General features: G+C 39.7%; 1 protein-coding gene and 1 long non-coding RNA gene across 3 annotated transcripts in view; one reads left to right on the top strand and one right to left on the bottom strand.

Annotated features, from left to right (window-relative positions):
* Positions 1-896: 896 nt before the first annotated feature.
* Positions 897-15,056, bottom strand: si:dkey-3h3.3 (uncharacterized protein LOC100144568 homolog). Of its 2 annotated transcripts, none has more exons than XM_044196213.1 (4): positions 14,655-15,056; positions 12,305-13,309; positions 6,289-6,506; positions 897-5,872 (listed from the first exon to the last, which is right to left on the bottom strand). In XM_044196213.1, exons 1-4 carry the CDS (start codon positions 14,811-14,813, stop codon positions 5,803-5,805), a joined length of 1,452 nt encoding a protein of 483 aa, XP_044052148.1. In that variant the 5' UTR covers positions 14,814-15,056; the 3' UTR covers positions 897-5,802. The 2 variants fall into 2 exon arrangements, with proteins under 2 accessions (XP_044052148.1, XP_044052149.1); XM_044196214.1 differs by lacking the exon at positions 14,655-15,056 and adding an exon at positions 13,529-13,648.
* Positions 14,765-15,433, top strand: part of LOC122876190 — a 66,260-nt gene continuing 65,591 nt past the window's right edge. Inside the window, exon 1 of the long non-coding RNA XR_006378028.1 lies at positions 14,765-14,875. This is a non-coding gene — a long non-coding RNA (uncharacterized LOC122876190). The remainder of the gene's footprint in view (positions 14,876-15,433) is intronic.

A 15,433-nucleotide genomic window follows, 5' to 3' on the forward strand; every position in this document is an offset into this window, starting at 1 on the left:
CAGCACATGTGCTGACAAGAACTAGGAAAATGGAATCAGGTCCCAGTTTGGGTTCGGGAGGCAGGCACCATCTCCACATTTAAGAGCAGGCTTAAGACTTTCCTCTTTGATAAAGCTTATAGTTAGGGCTGGCTTGGGTGAGTCCTGAACCATTCCTTAGTTATGCCACTATAGGACTAGACTGCCGGGAGACTTCCCAGGATGCACTGAGCTCCTACTCCTCTCCTTCTGTATGCATTTTTATCCCATTACTGCATGTTACTAACTCGACATCTTCTCTCTCCCGAAGTTTTGTGCTTTCTCATCTCTCTCCTCTCTCCTTCTGTCACTTTCAGCAGGTATTTCTGCCTCTGCAGCTGCGGAGTCTGGATCTGTGATTGTGGGGCACCTGCTACTACAATTGTTATTATTAATCTTATTATTATAATTATCCTTATTATTCCTATCACTATTATTACTTTATTAATATTAATATTACCATTACCATTACATTATTACTTATTACTTACATTATTCTAGGTAGAATTTGCTTTTGCCCCCCCCAACCCAACTGGTGGCGGCGGATGGCCGCCCACCCTGAGTCTGGTTCTACCCGAGGTTTCTGCCTCTTAAAAGGAAGTTTTTCCTTGCCACTGTCACTAAATGTTTGCTCATGGTGGGATTTGTTGGGTCTCTGTAAATATTATTACAAAGAACAGTTTAGACTTGCTGTATAGGAAAAGTGCAATGAGATAACTTCTGTTATGAATTGGCGCTATATAAATAAAATTTAATTGAAATACAGTACAGTCAGCGCACAACTCAGATGGGAAACAAGTGTCTCTTAGTCCAAAGAGAACAGCTCCTTCAGAACCCTTGAGAAAATCAATGAAACAGATCTTCAATGGGATACAAACTGTGCTCAGAACAGCTAACATTACATTTTATTTACATACAGAATTTATAGGCAACACACGCCCTTACAGTTTTTATGGCCTTTTTATTGGTACAAAATTTAACAGTTATGTACTGTTCAAAATCTTTGTAAAAAACAGTAAAAAGGGGCATTTGGTTTGCAAACTTACACTTATGTATATAGAATTTGGCTAGAATAATAATTAGATTCATGATACATACCTTTTCCTCAGGATTCCTGATAGTTAAAGAATCTGAATATAACATGTTCATAAAGTAATGCAAAATCTGAGTGTTGACAATGCCAGAAAAGATGGGGCACAGCTTCTGGTTGAGCTGTGCAAAAAGAACAATTTATATTTTGATCATCCTTAAATTTCCTGAGAAAATGCTTTGCAGGGTGAAACTTGTATATAATTTTAAAGGAAACCTCTCAAATCTTATTAGTAATAAAGTAGTTGTGAGGCAATGACCAAACTTTTATCCAACGAATATTCTTAGCAAAGTTACTCCAATATGTAATGACATAAGGCTTTGTGACAACCTCACTCTGAAACAGAGAGCGAATAGCTCTGTTATTATTCTCACAGGGTGGGGAGAAACAAATTTTCCCACAAGGAGTGTCAACAGGATTAACCAAAGAAACATGAGCTTGATGTGAAAAACCCTTGCACGTTGTGGTGCAAAATGGTGCTTGTAAATTAGATTCCACACCAATAAAGCCTGTTTGTGAAAATCTGACAGTTTATCTGACATTTTATTTATTTTATAATTACATACCAGTAGGAAGGCGAGTCCACCAATCTGATCAAAAATAAATTTGGGAATGAAGTTCCACATGTAATTTTTCAAAAAAACAAAAACAAATGCTTTAACCAGTTAATCTTAAACATGTTATTCAAAGTGGAGAAGTCAAGTCAAGACCACCATTTTTGCAAGAATTGATGACTACAGATTTTCTAATGAAGTTTATGCGATTTTTCCACAAAAAATTAAATAGCAATTGATCAGTTTTTTTAATCAAGAAATAAAGAAGATGCAACATAAACAAGCCTAGATATGCCTTCAGCTTTTGAGCTTTGTAACCAAAGATTACATTTATTTACTGCTTTTTTAATCATTGGACTAAAGTTAAGAGAACATCTATCTTGTTGATCTATGTTATCAAGGATGCCTAAATAATTTACTTTTTTCTTGACAGGTATTTCATTAATTGAGGTTACATCACAGTTTTTTAAAGCATTTGTTTAAATTTAGACAGAGACCTGAAGCTTTTGAGAATACATCAATAGTTTTTCAAGAATAAAGCTGTGTCATCTGCCAGTTGGCTTAATATAATATTTCTACCAGCAATAGAGATACCTTCTAAGTTACTTTTATATAGTGACAAAGCACTTGTGCAACAATTAGGAATAGGTCAACAGAGACCGGACAACCTTGCCGTATGCCAGACAGAATCTTTTAGTACCATCGCTTAATTTCACCGAGCTTTGCATAGAGGGTTTTCATTGCATTGTGAAAATATGTTCCAAATCCACATCTTTCAATACAATAAAAAATGAAGGGCTGCTTAACTGTGTCAAAGGCTTTGTAAAAATCAAGAAAAAGTATAAAACTATCCACAGTGATCAGTTCAGAGTAATCAATAAGATCAAACACCAGTCTTATGTTATTGAAAATATGCCTGTTACTCCAGATTGAGTTTCATCTATAACTGAATCTAGAACACTTTTAAATCGCTTGGCAAATACAACAGCAAATAATTTATAACCATTATTGAGTAAACTAATGGCTCCAATTGTCAATTATAAGCTAATCTTTTTTCGGTTTAGGTATTCAACGTTTGGGACGTATATGCGCCCAAGCCTGTCGTGAACTTGGCATTAGCTTTATGAACAATGTGATAGGTATTATAAATTAAAAGTGTGAGGTGTTAATTAAAAACAGGATGCAATGTTCTATAAATGGTGTGTCAAATTAGAAAGAAGTAACCATGGCTGTTCTTGCGTCATTGGAAGACATTAAAAACTGTGCTTTTAGACGGGAGAGAGTTTTCAGAGACTGGAATGACTTTCTTGCGCATGATGATCCATGGCTACTGCTGACTAAACCCTCATTAATGCTTGCATTATATAAGGGGAAACAGCTGATTGTAAGGCAGGTGCCATCAATTCTAAGTTAATTTGAGATTTATAGATCACAGGTGCGTAAGTTACAAATGGGCTTCTTAGAACCAGCGTAAGCAAGATTTTTTGCTCAGTATCTTTTATGAATTGAACATAAGCACACTGCCTGAAATTATCTTAAGACTAAGTTCAAGTATAAATCTAAGAACATTTTTAAAAATGAGGCCCCTGCTTGTCAGCTGTGAAATCCTGGAGGTCACAAAATTTCCTGCTCCTAAATTCTGATAAAACTGAGATACTGGACATTGGCTCTGCTCAACATGGACACAAGTTTGATCAAGTAACAGTGACTCTTGATAACTCTGTCATTTCTCAAAGTTTGACAGCCAAGAGTCTGGGTGTTGCATTTGATCCTACTCTCTCTTTTGATCAGACATTAAAGAAATCACCAAGATGGCCTTTTTCCACCTACGCAACACTCAGCTAAAATTAGGTCTTTTCTGTCCTCGGCTGATGGAGAGATCCTAATTCACGCCTTTGTTTAATGTAGACTTGATAACTGTAACCTTTTGTTGCCTGGCCTACCGCACACTACTACTAAAAGGCTTCAAATGGTTCAGAATGCTGCAGCTAGGATCTTAACTAAACCAGAAACCATATTTCACCAATTTTAGTTTCCCTTCATTGGCTCCCTATCCATGTCAGATCAGACTTTAAGGTGCTTCTGATGACTTATAAAATTGGAAACGTGCTTGCCCCTCCTTATCTCCCTGATCTCCTTAAACCTTATATCCCATCCTGTGCTCTCTGCTCTCAGAATACAGGCCTCCTGTCTGTCCCCAGAGTTAAAAAGAAGGCAGCTGGCTGCAGGGCCCCCTTCCTCTGGAATAACCTCCGTTGACCTCAAACTTAAAACTCATCTTTTTGTCTTAACTTTCAGTTAGCTGCTTATTTTTGATTACCCTGTACATGTTAACATTATCCGTCCACCGGGTCGGTCTCAGTCTCAATTCATCTATTAAGCCAAGTACTTACTGTAATTGTCCATGTTGTACAAGAAAACTGTAAACTTTCTGAAAACCACTGCATCTCTCTAACCCTCTGTCTGTCTGTGTCCCACGAGCACAGCTGTGTGCCTCTCTCTCTCTCTCCCTAGTTTCTCCTCCTTGTCCTCTTTTCACTCCGGCTTCTCTGTGCTGGACCATCAGCCGTCCTGGGACGTCTCTCTCTCTCCTGGCTGTCCGTGCCTCCTCCAGATGTTTTAGATCTGGCTCTTCGTCCTCCCGGAGATTCAGCCTCTTGTGTGTTTGTGTAGTCTGTCCTCTTCCAGGTCTCCATGGTGGAGAGGAGGTCCTGTGACTCCGGTCTGTTGGGCGACACCTGAAGTTGATCAACATCCAAATTCTTCATATATGTTACGATCTATTTATAATTTTGTCATCCTGATTGTCCATTATGTAATTTTATTATGTTGGTCTATTCTGTACATGTGACATCTACTTCCTGTCTGTCCGTCCTGGGAGGGGGGTCCGTCCTCTGCGGCTCTTCCTGAGCTTTCTTCCAGTTTTTCCCTGTTAAAGGGGTTTTGGGGAGATTTTCCTCATTCGAATCGAGGGTCTGAGGACAGAGGGGGACGTATGCTGTACAGACTGTAAAGCCCCCTGAGGCAAATCTGTCATATTGGGATATATAAATAAAACTGACTTGCCTACATCTACATCTTGAGGACAAAAATGTCCATGTTTTGGACTGAGAGGAGCTGGGCTGAATGAAGGCTGAAGGAAGCTATATCCAAAAGGATCTCAATAACTCATGTGACAACAGTAATATCTGTCAAATGTCTTCAACGACATTAAAAACTAAAAGTTTGTGAATTGTCATGGTCACAGGTTGCCATGTTACAAGAAGGTGGGTCTTATCTAATATGATTCTCCTGTCAGAGGGCAGACGCCGGAGAGAGGAGACTAGATGATAGCAAGCAATTTTCATTGAGACTGTGATGAACAATGAATGATAACCCTCATCCCTGAAGATTTTGGTTCAGTTTCAAAGTAAACACAAAATGCAGTTTTTAAAAGAAGGTTGTTATTATTAAGGGAAAACAAAATCCAAACCTACATGGCCCTGTGTGAAAAAGTGATTTCACTTTTGGTTCAGTTTCTGTCTGCTTCTATTTGTTGACCTAAATGAGCTGAAAGACTTAGTGGTATTTAAATACCCAGACCTAACAACAAATCATCTCACCGGTAGTGCCTGTGCCATGACAGAATACAATGAATTGAAAAAATGTATACAATACACAAGCTACTGTTGTTGTAAAATTCTAAATACTATATACAAGAGAGCCCAGTTAGCTCTTTGCCTCACCACCAAATTAGACTATTAATTAATTAATTTTAAAGAACCTTCAACAGACAAATAAGAATTGACTGTTAATTTTCAAATCAGTTTTTCCATATTTAGTGATTTCATACATAAATAAAACAAAATAAGTCAGCAAACAATAATAAAAATCAAAAACAGAAAAAAGACAGTTGAAGCTATGGTTGATTAATGTGATTAATTAATAATTAATGTCATTATTTATGGAACATCAAATTACATTAAAATGATATTAATTATCCTTCCTGGTTTGAAGTCCTCTGCCATAATCCCTTACATCTGCTTTCATGGGTGCATTTTAAAATGGGATAAGATGCTTGTACATAACGTTTTCGAGATAGTTGTGCAATTGAATGTCATCTTAGCTCTACATTCATGTGTTGACAAACTTTAAAGTGACTCATTCAATTCCCTTGACTTTCAGTTCATCTCGAACTCGGCTGAGATAATCGGGATCTGGGTATCCATAGCTGAAAACACAATGACAGACATTCAGTGACTTCAAATGGACAGTTTCATACTCACAATCAAAATCCATACAGTTATACTATTAGTGTGCATTAGCCCTGTAATGTGCCTCCTGTGAAATCATATGGGAATTCTGCAATGATGATTACATTTATGTTACATAAATTTGTTTCTCTTGCCATTAATACATAGATAAAAAGGAATGAATGCACGCCAATTCGTTGTACAGGGAAGGAAATATTTTTGTGGCAGTAGGATATGAACATCCTGCTCAGTGGCTTGTTTGGTAAGTTGCATAATGGTTTATGTCTGTGACTTATATACAATCATCATTACAGTCTTAAAAGTAGAAATGATTACATGAGGTGCACAAATTGGGGCCGCAGGTACATTTAATGGTATGTAATGCAGTCCTTACTGAGTTGGTCCTCCATGTGTTGAGGTTTTGTGGTGAATATCATTCCATGTGACTGTATTGTTCCTGCCACTGGTGGTGGACTGACCAACAGTGAAGATGAGTCTCTGATCAAAGGCTCGCATCAGCAGCTTCAGGATCCCTCTGCCCTCTGAGGAGTCTGGGAGATAGGCTGTACGGGATACACCTTCATATGGCTGACCCGGGTTAGGATGCTCCTCCTGCAGACAGAGAGCAGAGGTTTCTCTGCTTAATGATGTTTTGTCAATTTGAACATGGGCATTCAAGTGACTGGGGGTCCACAGTTCTTAGGCAACAGTAGCTTTTTTTTAATGATAATAATGCTTCTGAGCACAGGAAGGAGAGAAAAAAAAAAAAGAGAAAAACGATCTAAAAAGACAATGGGAAAAAAAATCAATACAAACAAAACTTGTAAAATATGGGAATTCCAAACCCTGTCCTAACCCATCAAAAAAACTATAAAAACAAACACAGCAACAGCACATACGTACGATAGTTATGTAGAATGGTCTTCATCATAATATAATAACATGACATAATAATAACTATTATGATCAAAAAGACCATTCTAGCATTCATTTTGCTTTATCTGCTATGTGACCCAAGACTAAGATATTGGAGTTCTGAGCTTGGTGCATTCTTGCAGCCACTAATTCCAAACACAAAATATCAAGAAAGGCAGATGACCAATTAGCCATAAAAATGGAGTGGGGTTATTTACAGCAGCAAATGATCAATTCCTTGGCTGCTGTGATCTCCGCTAAGAACTCTCTCTCAATAACTGACAGATTTAAAGAGCAACTGTCCTTTAGCAGAACAGATTGAGAAAAAGGAATAGTTTCCCCAGAATCCTGGATAAAAACTTGATACCTCTCTCCATAAAAAGAATACTGCTGGGCAATTCCAGACCACAAGGAACAAGAACTGCCATCTGGTGATGATCTGGCCCTCATTAAATGTCGTCTATGAGGAGAGATTCATTCTGTGAATGAATTTCAAGTGTATATATATATTGATGGTTGGGTTTACGTGACAAAAGAGATATATTCTTCCAAATGATGTGCCAATTAAGACCTGAATTATGAGACTGAATATCTAGGCAACAGTAACTGAGAACAGATGAGTGCATTTTAAAGTGAACAACACAATTCACTCCAAAACATGATGGCCCATGAAATTGGCCCATAATACAGCAGCGGTGTGTGATCTATCTGGTCTTAGCAGAATCCCCCATTTGTGCCGGTCCACATCGCCATGCCATGCTGGGTGTGTTGTTCCTGATTTGGCTGTGTTATGAATATTCCGTCTACACTCTTCACTGTTCCCTGGTTTTGACCAGGGAAATAGCACTTGTGACAGAAAACTGACCCCCATGTTATCTTTGGAACCACTGGACAGGACACACAAACTCCTTCTAATATTATACTGATATCAAGAGAAACAGAACTACATGATTTAAAGGCACTATTGATAACATCCGGCCACTAGAGGACGCACTCCCCCTCCCCCCTTCCATTCCATTCCGGTGGTTGCCAGTTCGTTGCACAACCTGCACATTTCATGGTCGAGTGGAGTGAGACTCAGACTCAGTCATATCAACTGATGAATCTTCTGTGATAAAGTAATTAATTCATTTTACATTAGCTATAGATTTAGGCGACTTTGTGCGGTGGTGTTTCATGAAACGTTATCTATGGTAATCTGAGGCTACGGCTAGCTAGCTTTAGCTAACCCTTTCCCCCCTCATTTAATAATTATAGGGGCCGTATATTGCAACACTTACCATAAAATGACATTTCAATCATCCTTACACTAAAAGACATTAGGTAAATATGCATATTTGAATCCAATCGAAGAGCACACTACAGCACACTGTAGGGATGCTATTAAAACCCACAGCGTTCCACATTAGACAGACAGCTACAGTAAAAGTTGACGTTAGCTAGTGTTAGTGTTAGCGTAGCGTTGACCTAACATTAGTCAAAGTGTTTTCTTGCTGAAATCAAATCTCATAGCGGATTATTAAAAAAACAGCCGAGTGCCACACAGCAACAATGGCTACAGGGAGAAAGGACGATTTTTATATTAACGTGAGTACCTTAGCTGTTGAGCTCAACACAGCTGGCTACATGGCTAGCTAGCCACAAGTACCTCAGCGTGTGTCTCAGAATCGGGCTAACGTTAGACTGCTATATGAGATGACACCCTCAGTAACAGTCACGTTTTGGATCTGAACAGTATAATGAGCAGATTTACAGTAGCTCTGAACTTTAATTTACCTTCGACATGACACATTGGTAATATATTGGGATCCCACGTCCACTCCGTTCTTAAAGAAGAGCCACTGTCTTTAAGCGGACCAGTCCGCCACTGACCCGGACGGACCGGTGACAATCAACTTGCCCTGCATAAACTTGTACTGGCCCCGGGCCAGCAGTTATGTCAGTCTCTGGCCCACTTCTAAATCCCCTCTGATACGCATCTTCGTTATAACGTTACATTGTTAGCTCCTCAGGGATTGAAGCTGTTATTTTTCTAATTTTGACAATCTAACCGGTGACAACACATATGCTAATATGTGGTAATGTCAGTGTCCGTTTTTTCCACACTAACTGGCAACTATAGAAGTCGGAACCAAATGTAAGACATCTCACACAGAGATAAACAAAACATTCATTTTGGACCTGTCAACATTTTTAAAATGATTAATTCACAATCATATTTTTTTTTTTATAGGAAAAGTGATACTTTTATTCTGCACCTTTCTTAAAGCTCTGTGGATGGGTTTTTTTTTAAATATTCGTCTACATAAAAATGTTATCAATATAACCTTTAATGGATTAAAACTAAAATTAATATAGAAGTATAAATGCAAAGCTGATGACCAAGACATTTGTCACATTACCATAAGGAATATGATGATAGAAATGACCAAGAATGTATGTTAAGCTCACTGTAATGTAGGAATGGGACGATATGAGCATTTCATGTCACAATTATCCTGGCCAAAATAATTGCGATTCATGATATTATCATGATAATCATCAAAATATGCTTACAACTCTTAAAATGGCACTAAACATACTGGAATCACTTTACCTTACCTTTTGTTAAGAAACAAATATTTTGATTGCATCACAGAGAGGACACATCTTTTTAGTGAAAAACAAACCATCTCAAATAAGGTCATCATAAATCCTAAGGTCCCGCTGCATAAATAAAGGATGAATAAATTAATAAAAAATAGCAACATTGTGTGAGTCTGTTCTTTCTTACATGATAATTCCTGTATTTTTTCAATCATTATTTTTCACTTCTCTACCATGATGTCAAACAGTACAGACAACAATTTCATCAGTTGCATCAGTATATATTATTTACCCCTGACTGAAGAAATACAGGAATTATCCTTTAAGAAAAATAAAGTCCCATTGGCACTGTGGCATAAAGTCCAAGTGTACTACTTTGGACCTGTTTTAGTAAAAAAGCCTGAACAACACTGTGGCACTTTTCTGTCATCAAACAGTGCTGCCAGCCTTGTGGCCTAGAGAGTGAGACGTGCCAAACCTTGGCAATTCAAAAGAAATCAGCAAATCAATATAGGACTGTATGTTAGCGAGCTAGACAGATTTTCAGTCACTCGTGTGAGGACATTCACTATTATCCCGATAATGGAAATTCACCACGATCAACTTATCTTGAGTCTTTTTAATCCAAACCAGAAATTAAATCTTATATAGTCCCATCCCTATTGTAAAGTTGCATATGTTATAACTCACTATAGGAATTTGGGAATTTTATAGGATTATTGGTTTAGAATTGGACATTTTCTTATGACTGGTAGACGGACAACCCATAAAGCTATTATATTAATATTTTATATGTTGCATCTTATTTTTACTTTCTACCCCGTCCACATTATTCTGCTGCGAGTTCCTAACTCATGTAAACACTAGTGCTCAGTGATATTTGCTTTGTAGTGCTTAAATTGCCAACAAATTACATTTTAAACAAAATATCCAAAACCTTTTTTAATGACACTGATGTCTGGGATAAACCGCTGTGATGAAAATGATGTTACGTTTTATTTCAGTCACAGGCCGTGTTTCTCTTCTGACGTCAGCAGCGGCCTGGTTGCTGCACGTCTCTGTTCTTCGCTCATTTTAGCCTTTTTAGTATTGTTATCTGTCTTTTCATATTGTTTTACCTGATTTAGTATAATTTTGTCTGCAGCTTTTGACTTTTGAAAGTTGGCCTATCTCAAACACGCATGAGAGCTGAATTTGTGGAAAAAATCTGTTGTTGCTTCTTTGTTAAGATGTATCAGATTTGGTTACCAGTTTAGTAGCTATTTAGTACAGAATGATTAGCTGGACAGGAGACCCCCTGAATCATGGATCAGCTTGTGAGAAAGAAAAACAGATTGTGAAACAGCGGCAAGTGGAACAGTGGCTACACACCATGCGTCAGTGAGTTTCTATGTAACCAAAACTAGATACTAAGTCAAAAAAGGATACAGGCAGGTTAACAACACTCAGCATTTCCAAATATTCTGTCTTGCTGTTTGAAGCCTGAGTGCATACCTGGAGACTTTTATTCAGCTTCTAGGAGTCTTACATGTATGTACCACCCCTAATTAAAGCAGCTACATGTAAAACTACTAACATGTTGACCTCCAAACCTAACATTGTTCAATATTTTGAAAAAATAATCTTAAATCAAATTACACTTACTTTTACTTTTTCTGGAGCTATCAACCACATCTCACAGTCTTCATAAATGAATGGAGTTGACTCAGTTGTCATCATGTGGTTCTTCACACTTCCTCTTTCATGTGGTAACAGGTGGTTGTATGGGGGGAGAGGGTAACCCCTGTCTCTATTCAAAGATGCTCTGTGGTGTTGGATGTGAACGCCCACCTTGATCTCTCTCCAACCGTCCCCTGACTCCTGGTTGATGACCTTTGAACAGTTCCCAGTCGATGTAATGTCATACACCACTCCAGTCTTCCCCTCCGGGCGCTCTGTCTTTAGGGTGTACCAGCAGAGATCTGAAGGGACTGAAGGGTTTGTGGTTGGGCTGGGCGATATCTCAAATATATTCGAATACTGATTATCTGGAGCACCTCCGCTGTGAAGAGTACAAGAAGACGGCGTAGCACCGTCACATAAACAGGGTCCTTATGGCTGACTGAAGGAACGTGAAGGGACCGCTGGCTACCCACAAGGGGTCAGGTGCAGTCAGGCTGTGGGTGAGCTAACTGCTAACCAGAGGTGGAAGAAGTATTCACGTCCATTACTTACGCAAAAGTACTAACACCAACCCCACTGTGAAAACACTCCAGTACAAGTAAAAGTTCTGCAAGTTCTCATTGCACAGTAAAAGGTTCCCTGTCAGTGTTTTATTAGATCTGATGTTTCTGGATTCATATTCCTGCTGCATTCATGTGTGTGTGTTGCATTTTACTGCTGCAGATGTTTCAGGTTCAGCTCATTTTAACTGCTTTATATACTGTTGGGCAGTTTAACCTGCAGCAATGCATCATGGTCTATAACATCAGTATATGCTTGCAGTATTTGAGAATTTACGGTGTATGTTATTTTAGGAGGAAATGTGTATACAAAGAGATGTATATCGTATATCGCGGCATAGCCTAAATATATCGAGATATTATTTATAAGCCATATCGCCCAGCCCTAGTTGGTGGCCTAAGTGCTGACTCTTTGTGACTTGAACACTCTGGCTAGATACTCTGACAGACCAGCAATGTAAGAGTCTCACTGGGATGCTTCTGGTGGTCCAGTGTTATCATTTGGCCAAAGTTCCATTCTTCAGTGATGACAACTGAGACAACTCACTTCACTAATGAGAACTGTGACATGCAGTTAAAAGCTCCAGGAAAAGCTAGTAAGTGGACCTTGAGTTAAGGTTATTTTGTCAAACACTGTATCCAAGCTTCGAAAGTGAACTCTGAATCGTTCAGTATCTGTAGTCTTACCTTTTGGATGCCACTTGGAATGTAATAATGGATCATTATTGTTCCATATTTCTCATATCCAGGCAAAGATGAAGAGGTTTTGGTGGCATTCATTCTGCCTCCGTCAGGTTGTGTCCCAGTCAGAATGCCGTATACCTCTCCACATGTCGGGCATACAGGTTTGTAGTCAAAGGCTGTTTTTAGGCAGTTTCTGCAGAACGAGTGCTTGCAGCGCAGAGTCTCTTTCTCTGTTGTTACTATTGGTTCCATACAGATTGGACATGATTCATTTTTAGGATCTTTGCTGTGTGTAGATGAAGGACCTGAGGTTCTGCTGCTTGGAGTGTCTGCTGGACCTTTGTTCACTGGACTCTTGCTTGAGCTTGGCGTATTTTGTAAAAGGAACTCTTTCAATTTAGCAATGTGCACAAAAGGCCCGGTCGATGTTAATTCATATTTGTTGTCGCTGGTTTTAAAAAGGAGGTGTGGAAATCTCCTCTGCAGGTCTTCGTGGTCATGTGGACTCACAGGGACAGATGTGACCTGCAGGTCGGAGGCAGTTCTCTGGTAGAATGTGATGAATCGCTGTCTGACAAAGTCAGCATGAACAGGATTTACGGAGGCATGGCGTGGTCTGAAAGTCACGCGTACTGTGCTGTTGGGTTTATCGTGTACTGTACTGAGGTCAGGCTGTGTTTCAAAGACAAAATTGTTGCCTTGGATTTTGCTAAGTTCTTTTGCACATTTTTGCTCAATGTAGGCCATAACAACCCCAGATACATCCACAGATTTGACATGAGCTGAAGCAAGTTCATCGTGCTGACAGGTTAGTGCATGTGTGGCTGGACTGGAGTGAAGCCGCGCTGCTGACAGTCTGAAAGAAAGGTTCTCCAGCTCCTCGTAGGTTCCTCTCACTCTGTAGCAGGCAGCTTTTTTCTCAGGACTGTAAGACTGAAGAATCTCCATTAACCTTCCAGGGTCTTTGAAATCAGCTCCATCAATGATGATAGTGATGTCTGTGATAAACTGCAACAAGACATGACAGCTGAAGTTAGCTATTAGCGACATACCTCCATCTGAATGTGATATGCTACATAGTTCTATTTAGAAATTTGTGGCAATCATATTTCATTCTATCAATCACAGGGTGTCTGCACAGTACAAATGTAATGACTTTTAAGACCTCTGAGTTTTATTGAATCTGAATGACTGAAATATTCAGTGCACATTAGCTAACATAACTACCTTCTCATTAACGAAAATAAATGTGTATGGCAGCTGAAGGCTTCGGCAGAGCGGCAGCGCTGGAAGAAGTCCTCCGATCCTCTAAGTGAAAGAACTGACACCACTCTGAAAATACTCCAGTACAAGCAAAGGAACAGCATTCAAACTCACTGGAGTTAAAGCATGTGAGCATTATCAGCTAACTGCACTTACAGTGTTCAGTGAGAGTCGTCCCTGTGCAGTGAAACGCTTCCTGTCAGTGTTTATTATATCTGATGTTTCTGGATTCATATTCCTGCTGCATTCATGTGTGTGTTGCATTTTACTGCTGCAGGTGTTTAAGGTTGAGCTCATTTTAACTGCTTTATATACTGTTGGGCAGTTTAACCTGCAGCAATGCATCATGGTCTATAAGAGCATCACGTGTTTGCAGTGTCGCCGTCCTGCGAGAACCACGTATCAGAGAAACAGCCTGTTTCCAGCTGATCCGAGGGGGGGTCAAAGAGTTTATTCAGCTTCGGGAGGAGGAGAGTTTCCTCAGCACATGAAGGAAACTCTTCACCCTGCAGCTCGTCACTAACATCAGACAGTAAAGGATCTGTAAAGTAACTGCAGCCGTCGGGTAGACGCTGGGAAGGGAGAAGTGCAGTGTCTGGCGCTGAGATGCGCCGTTAGCGGAGTAGAAGAAGAAGAAAGACTCAAGTAGAAGTTGTCCTTAAGTACAATAACGTTACTTGAGTACATGTACTTCGTTACATTCCACCACATGTTGTCTCGTCATTAACGCCGAGGACAGGCTGTAGGCCTGTAACAGGCCCTGGCACGCCTCGGGTGCTACGGGGAACAGGGCGCTCCTCGCTCCTCGTCCAGGCCTCTGACTCTGCTGGTTTCATTCGAACTGACGGGCTTGACGCCCAAAAGGAAGTCTTATTTAATCATTCTCCCCGCCGAAAATCAAACACGTTATAGCAGTTTGCTTTTGTGACTGAATCAAATAGAGAGAGATCAAATCGCAGCCATTTCCTCCGTCTTTTTCAGAAAAACAGGCGCTTCCTATCAGAAGGGTAACCGTCAAACCTACACCGACAGCACACCGGCTTCCTTCAGCCTAGTTAAGCCGTGTTAAATGTAAATATGTGGAACGTACCTCCATTCTGCAGAGTTCTTCTAAAGTGCAGCAGCACGCTGTTGTTTCTGGGGACACAGTGAAGACCTGGCTGCTGCTTGCTTTCACTTTCAGCTCCAGGGCCTCCGTGCTCAGCACGTGCCCTTTAGCGACCTCTGTCGGGGACCAAGGAAATAACATCCAACATACCCACTGCTGCAGGCTCCTCCACAAACCCTGAGCTGGATCAACAATGTACCCAAGTAGGCTGCTGTATGCTTCTGAGCTACTTCTTCCATCTTATGCTGCTTTATACTTCTGCTTTTCCGAGGGAAATGTGCTCTTTACTTCTTCTTCTGCTCTTTACTCCACTGCATTATTCGACAGTAAGCCTACCTGTACTCGGTTTTGATAAGACATATGTGGGTCATAATTAGGAGAACACCCTTTCCTCGATTACATACTGTCCTGTCTAGGATATTCTAATAAAAATGTTGAGGTGTACATGTAATTCACCCATATTTGTGCACAGTTGTGTTACATAACGCATAACAACAGAATGCCTTGCAATACTAATGCAATGTGGTCAACTTGTGCTGCTATCACGTTACGTTGGTAATGAAAGGCTACAGTTGTGTAATCACATTATTCTATAGTTGTTACTTTGCAAATTCAGATTTTCCATACAAAACATATGATCAGCTTTTACAATATGTTGCATTGTTATGGATTAAGCTACACATCAGTGGCTATGTACCACAAAGTAATCTAAATTAGCTCCGCCAGCTGTTAATGTATGAATAATAATAATCCAGTAATAT

This window comes from Siniperca chuatsi, linkage group LG5 (assembly GCF_020085105.1).
Source record: "Siniperca chuatsi isolate FFG_IHB_CAS linkage group LG5, ASM2008510v1, whole genome shotgun sequence".
NCBI classification, from domain to species: Eukaryota; Metazoa; Chordata; class Actinopteri; order Centrarchiformes; family Sinipercidae; genus Siniperca; species Siniperca chuatsi.

What these genes read in the sequence shown, in the direction of transcription:
- si:dkey-3h3.3 (XM_044196213.1), bottom strand. Translation starts at nt 14,813, where the DNA reads ATGTTATTTCCTTGGTCCCCGACAGAGGTCGCTAAAGGGCACGTGCTG. An exon ending in AAGAACTCTGCAGAATGGAG is followed by an intron (nt 13,310 to 14,654) that starts GTACGTTCCACA and finishes GTCTTGTTGCAG; the next exon opens with TTTATCACAGACATCACTAT. An exon ending in ACACATGGAGGACCAACTCA is followed by an intron (nt 5,873 to 6,288) that starts GTAAGGACTGCA and finishes TTGTGTTTTCAG; the next exon opens with CTATGGATACCCAGATCCCG.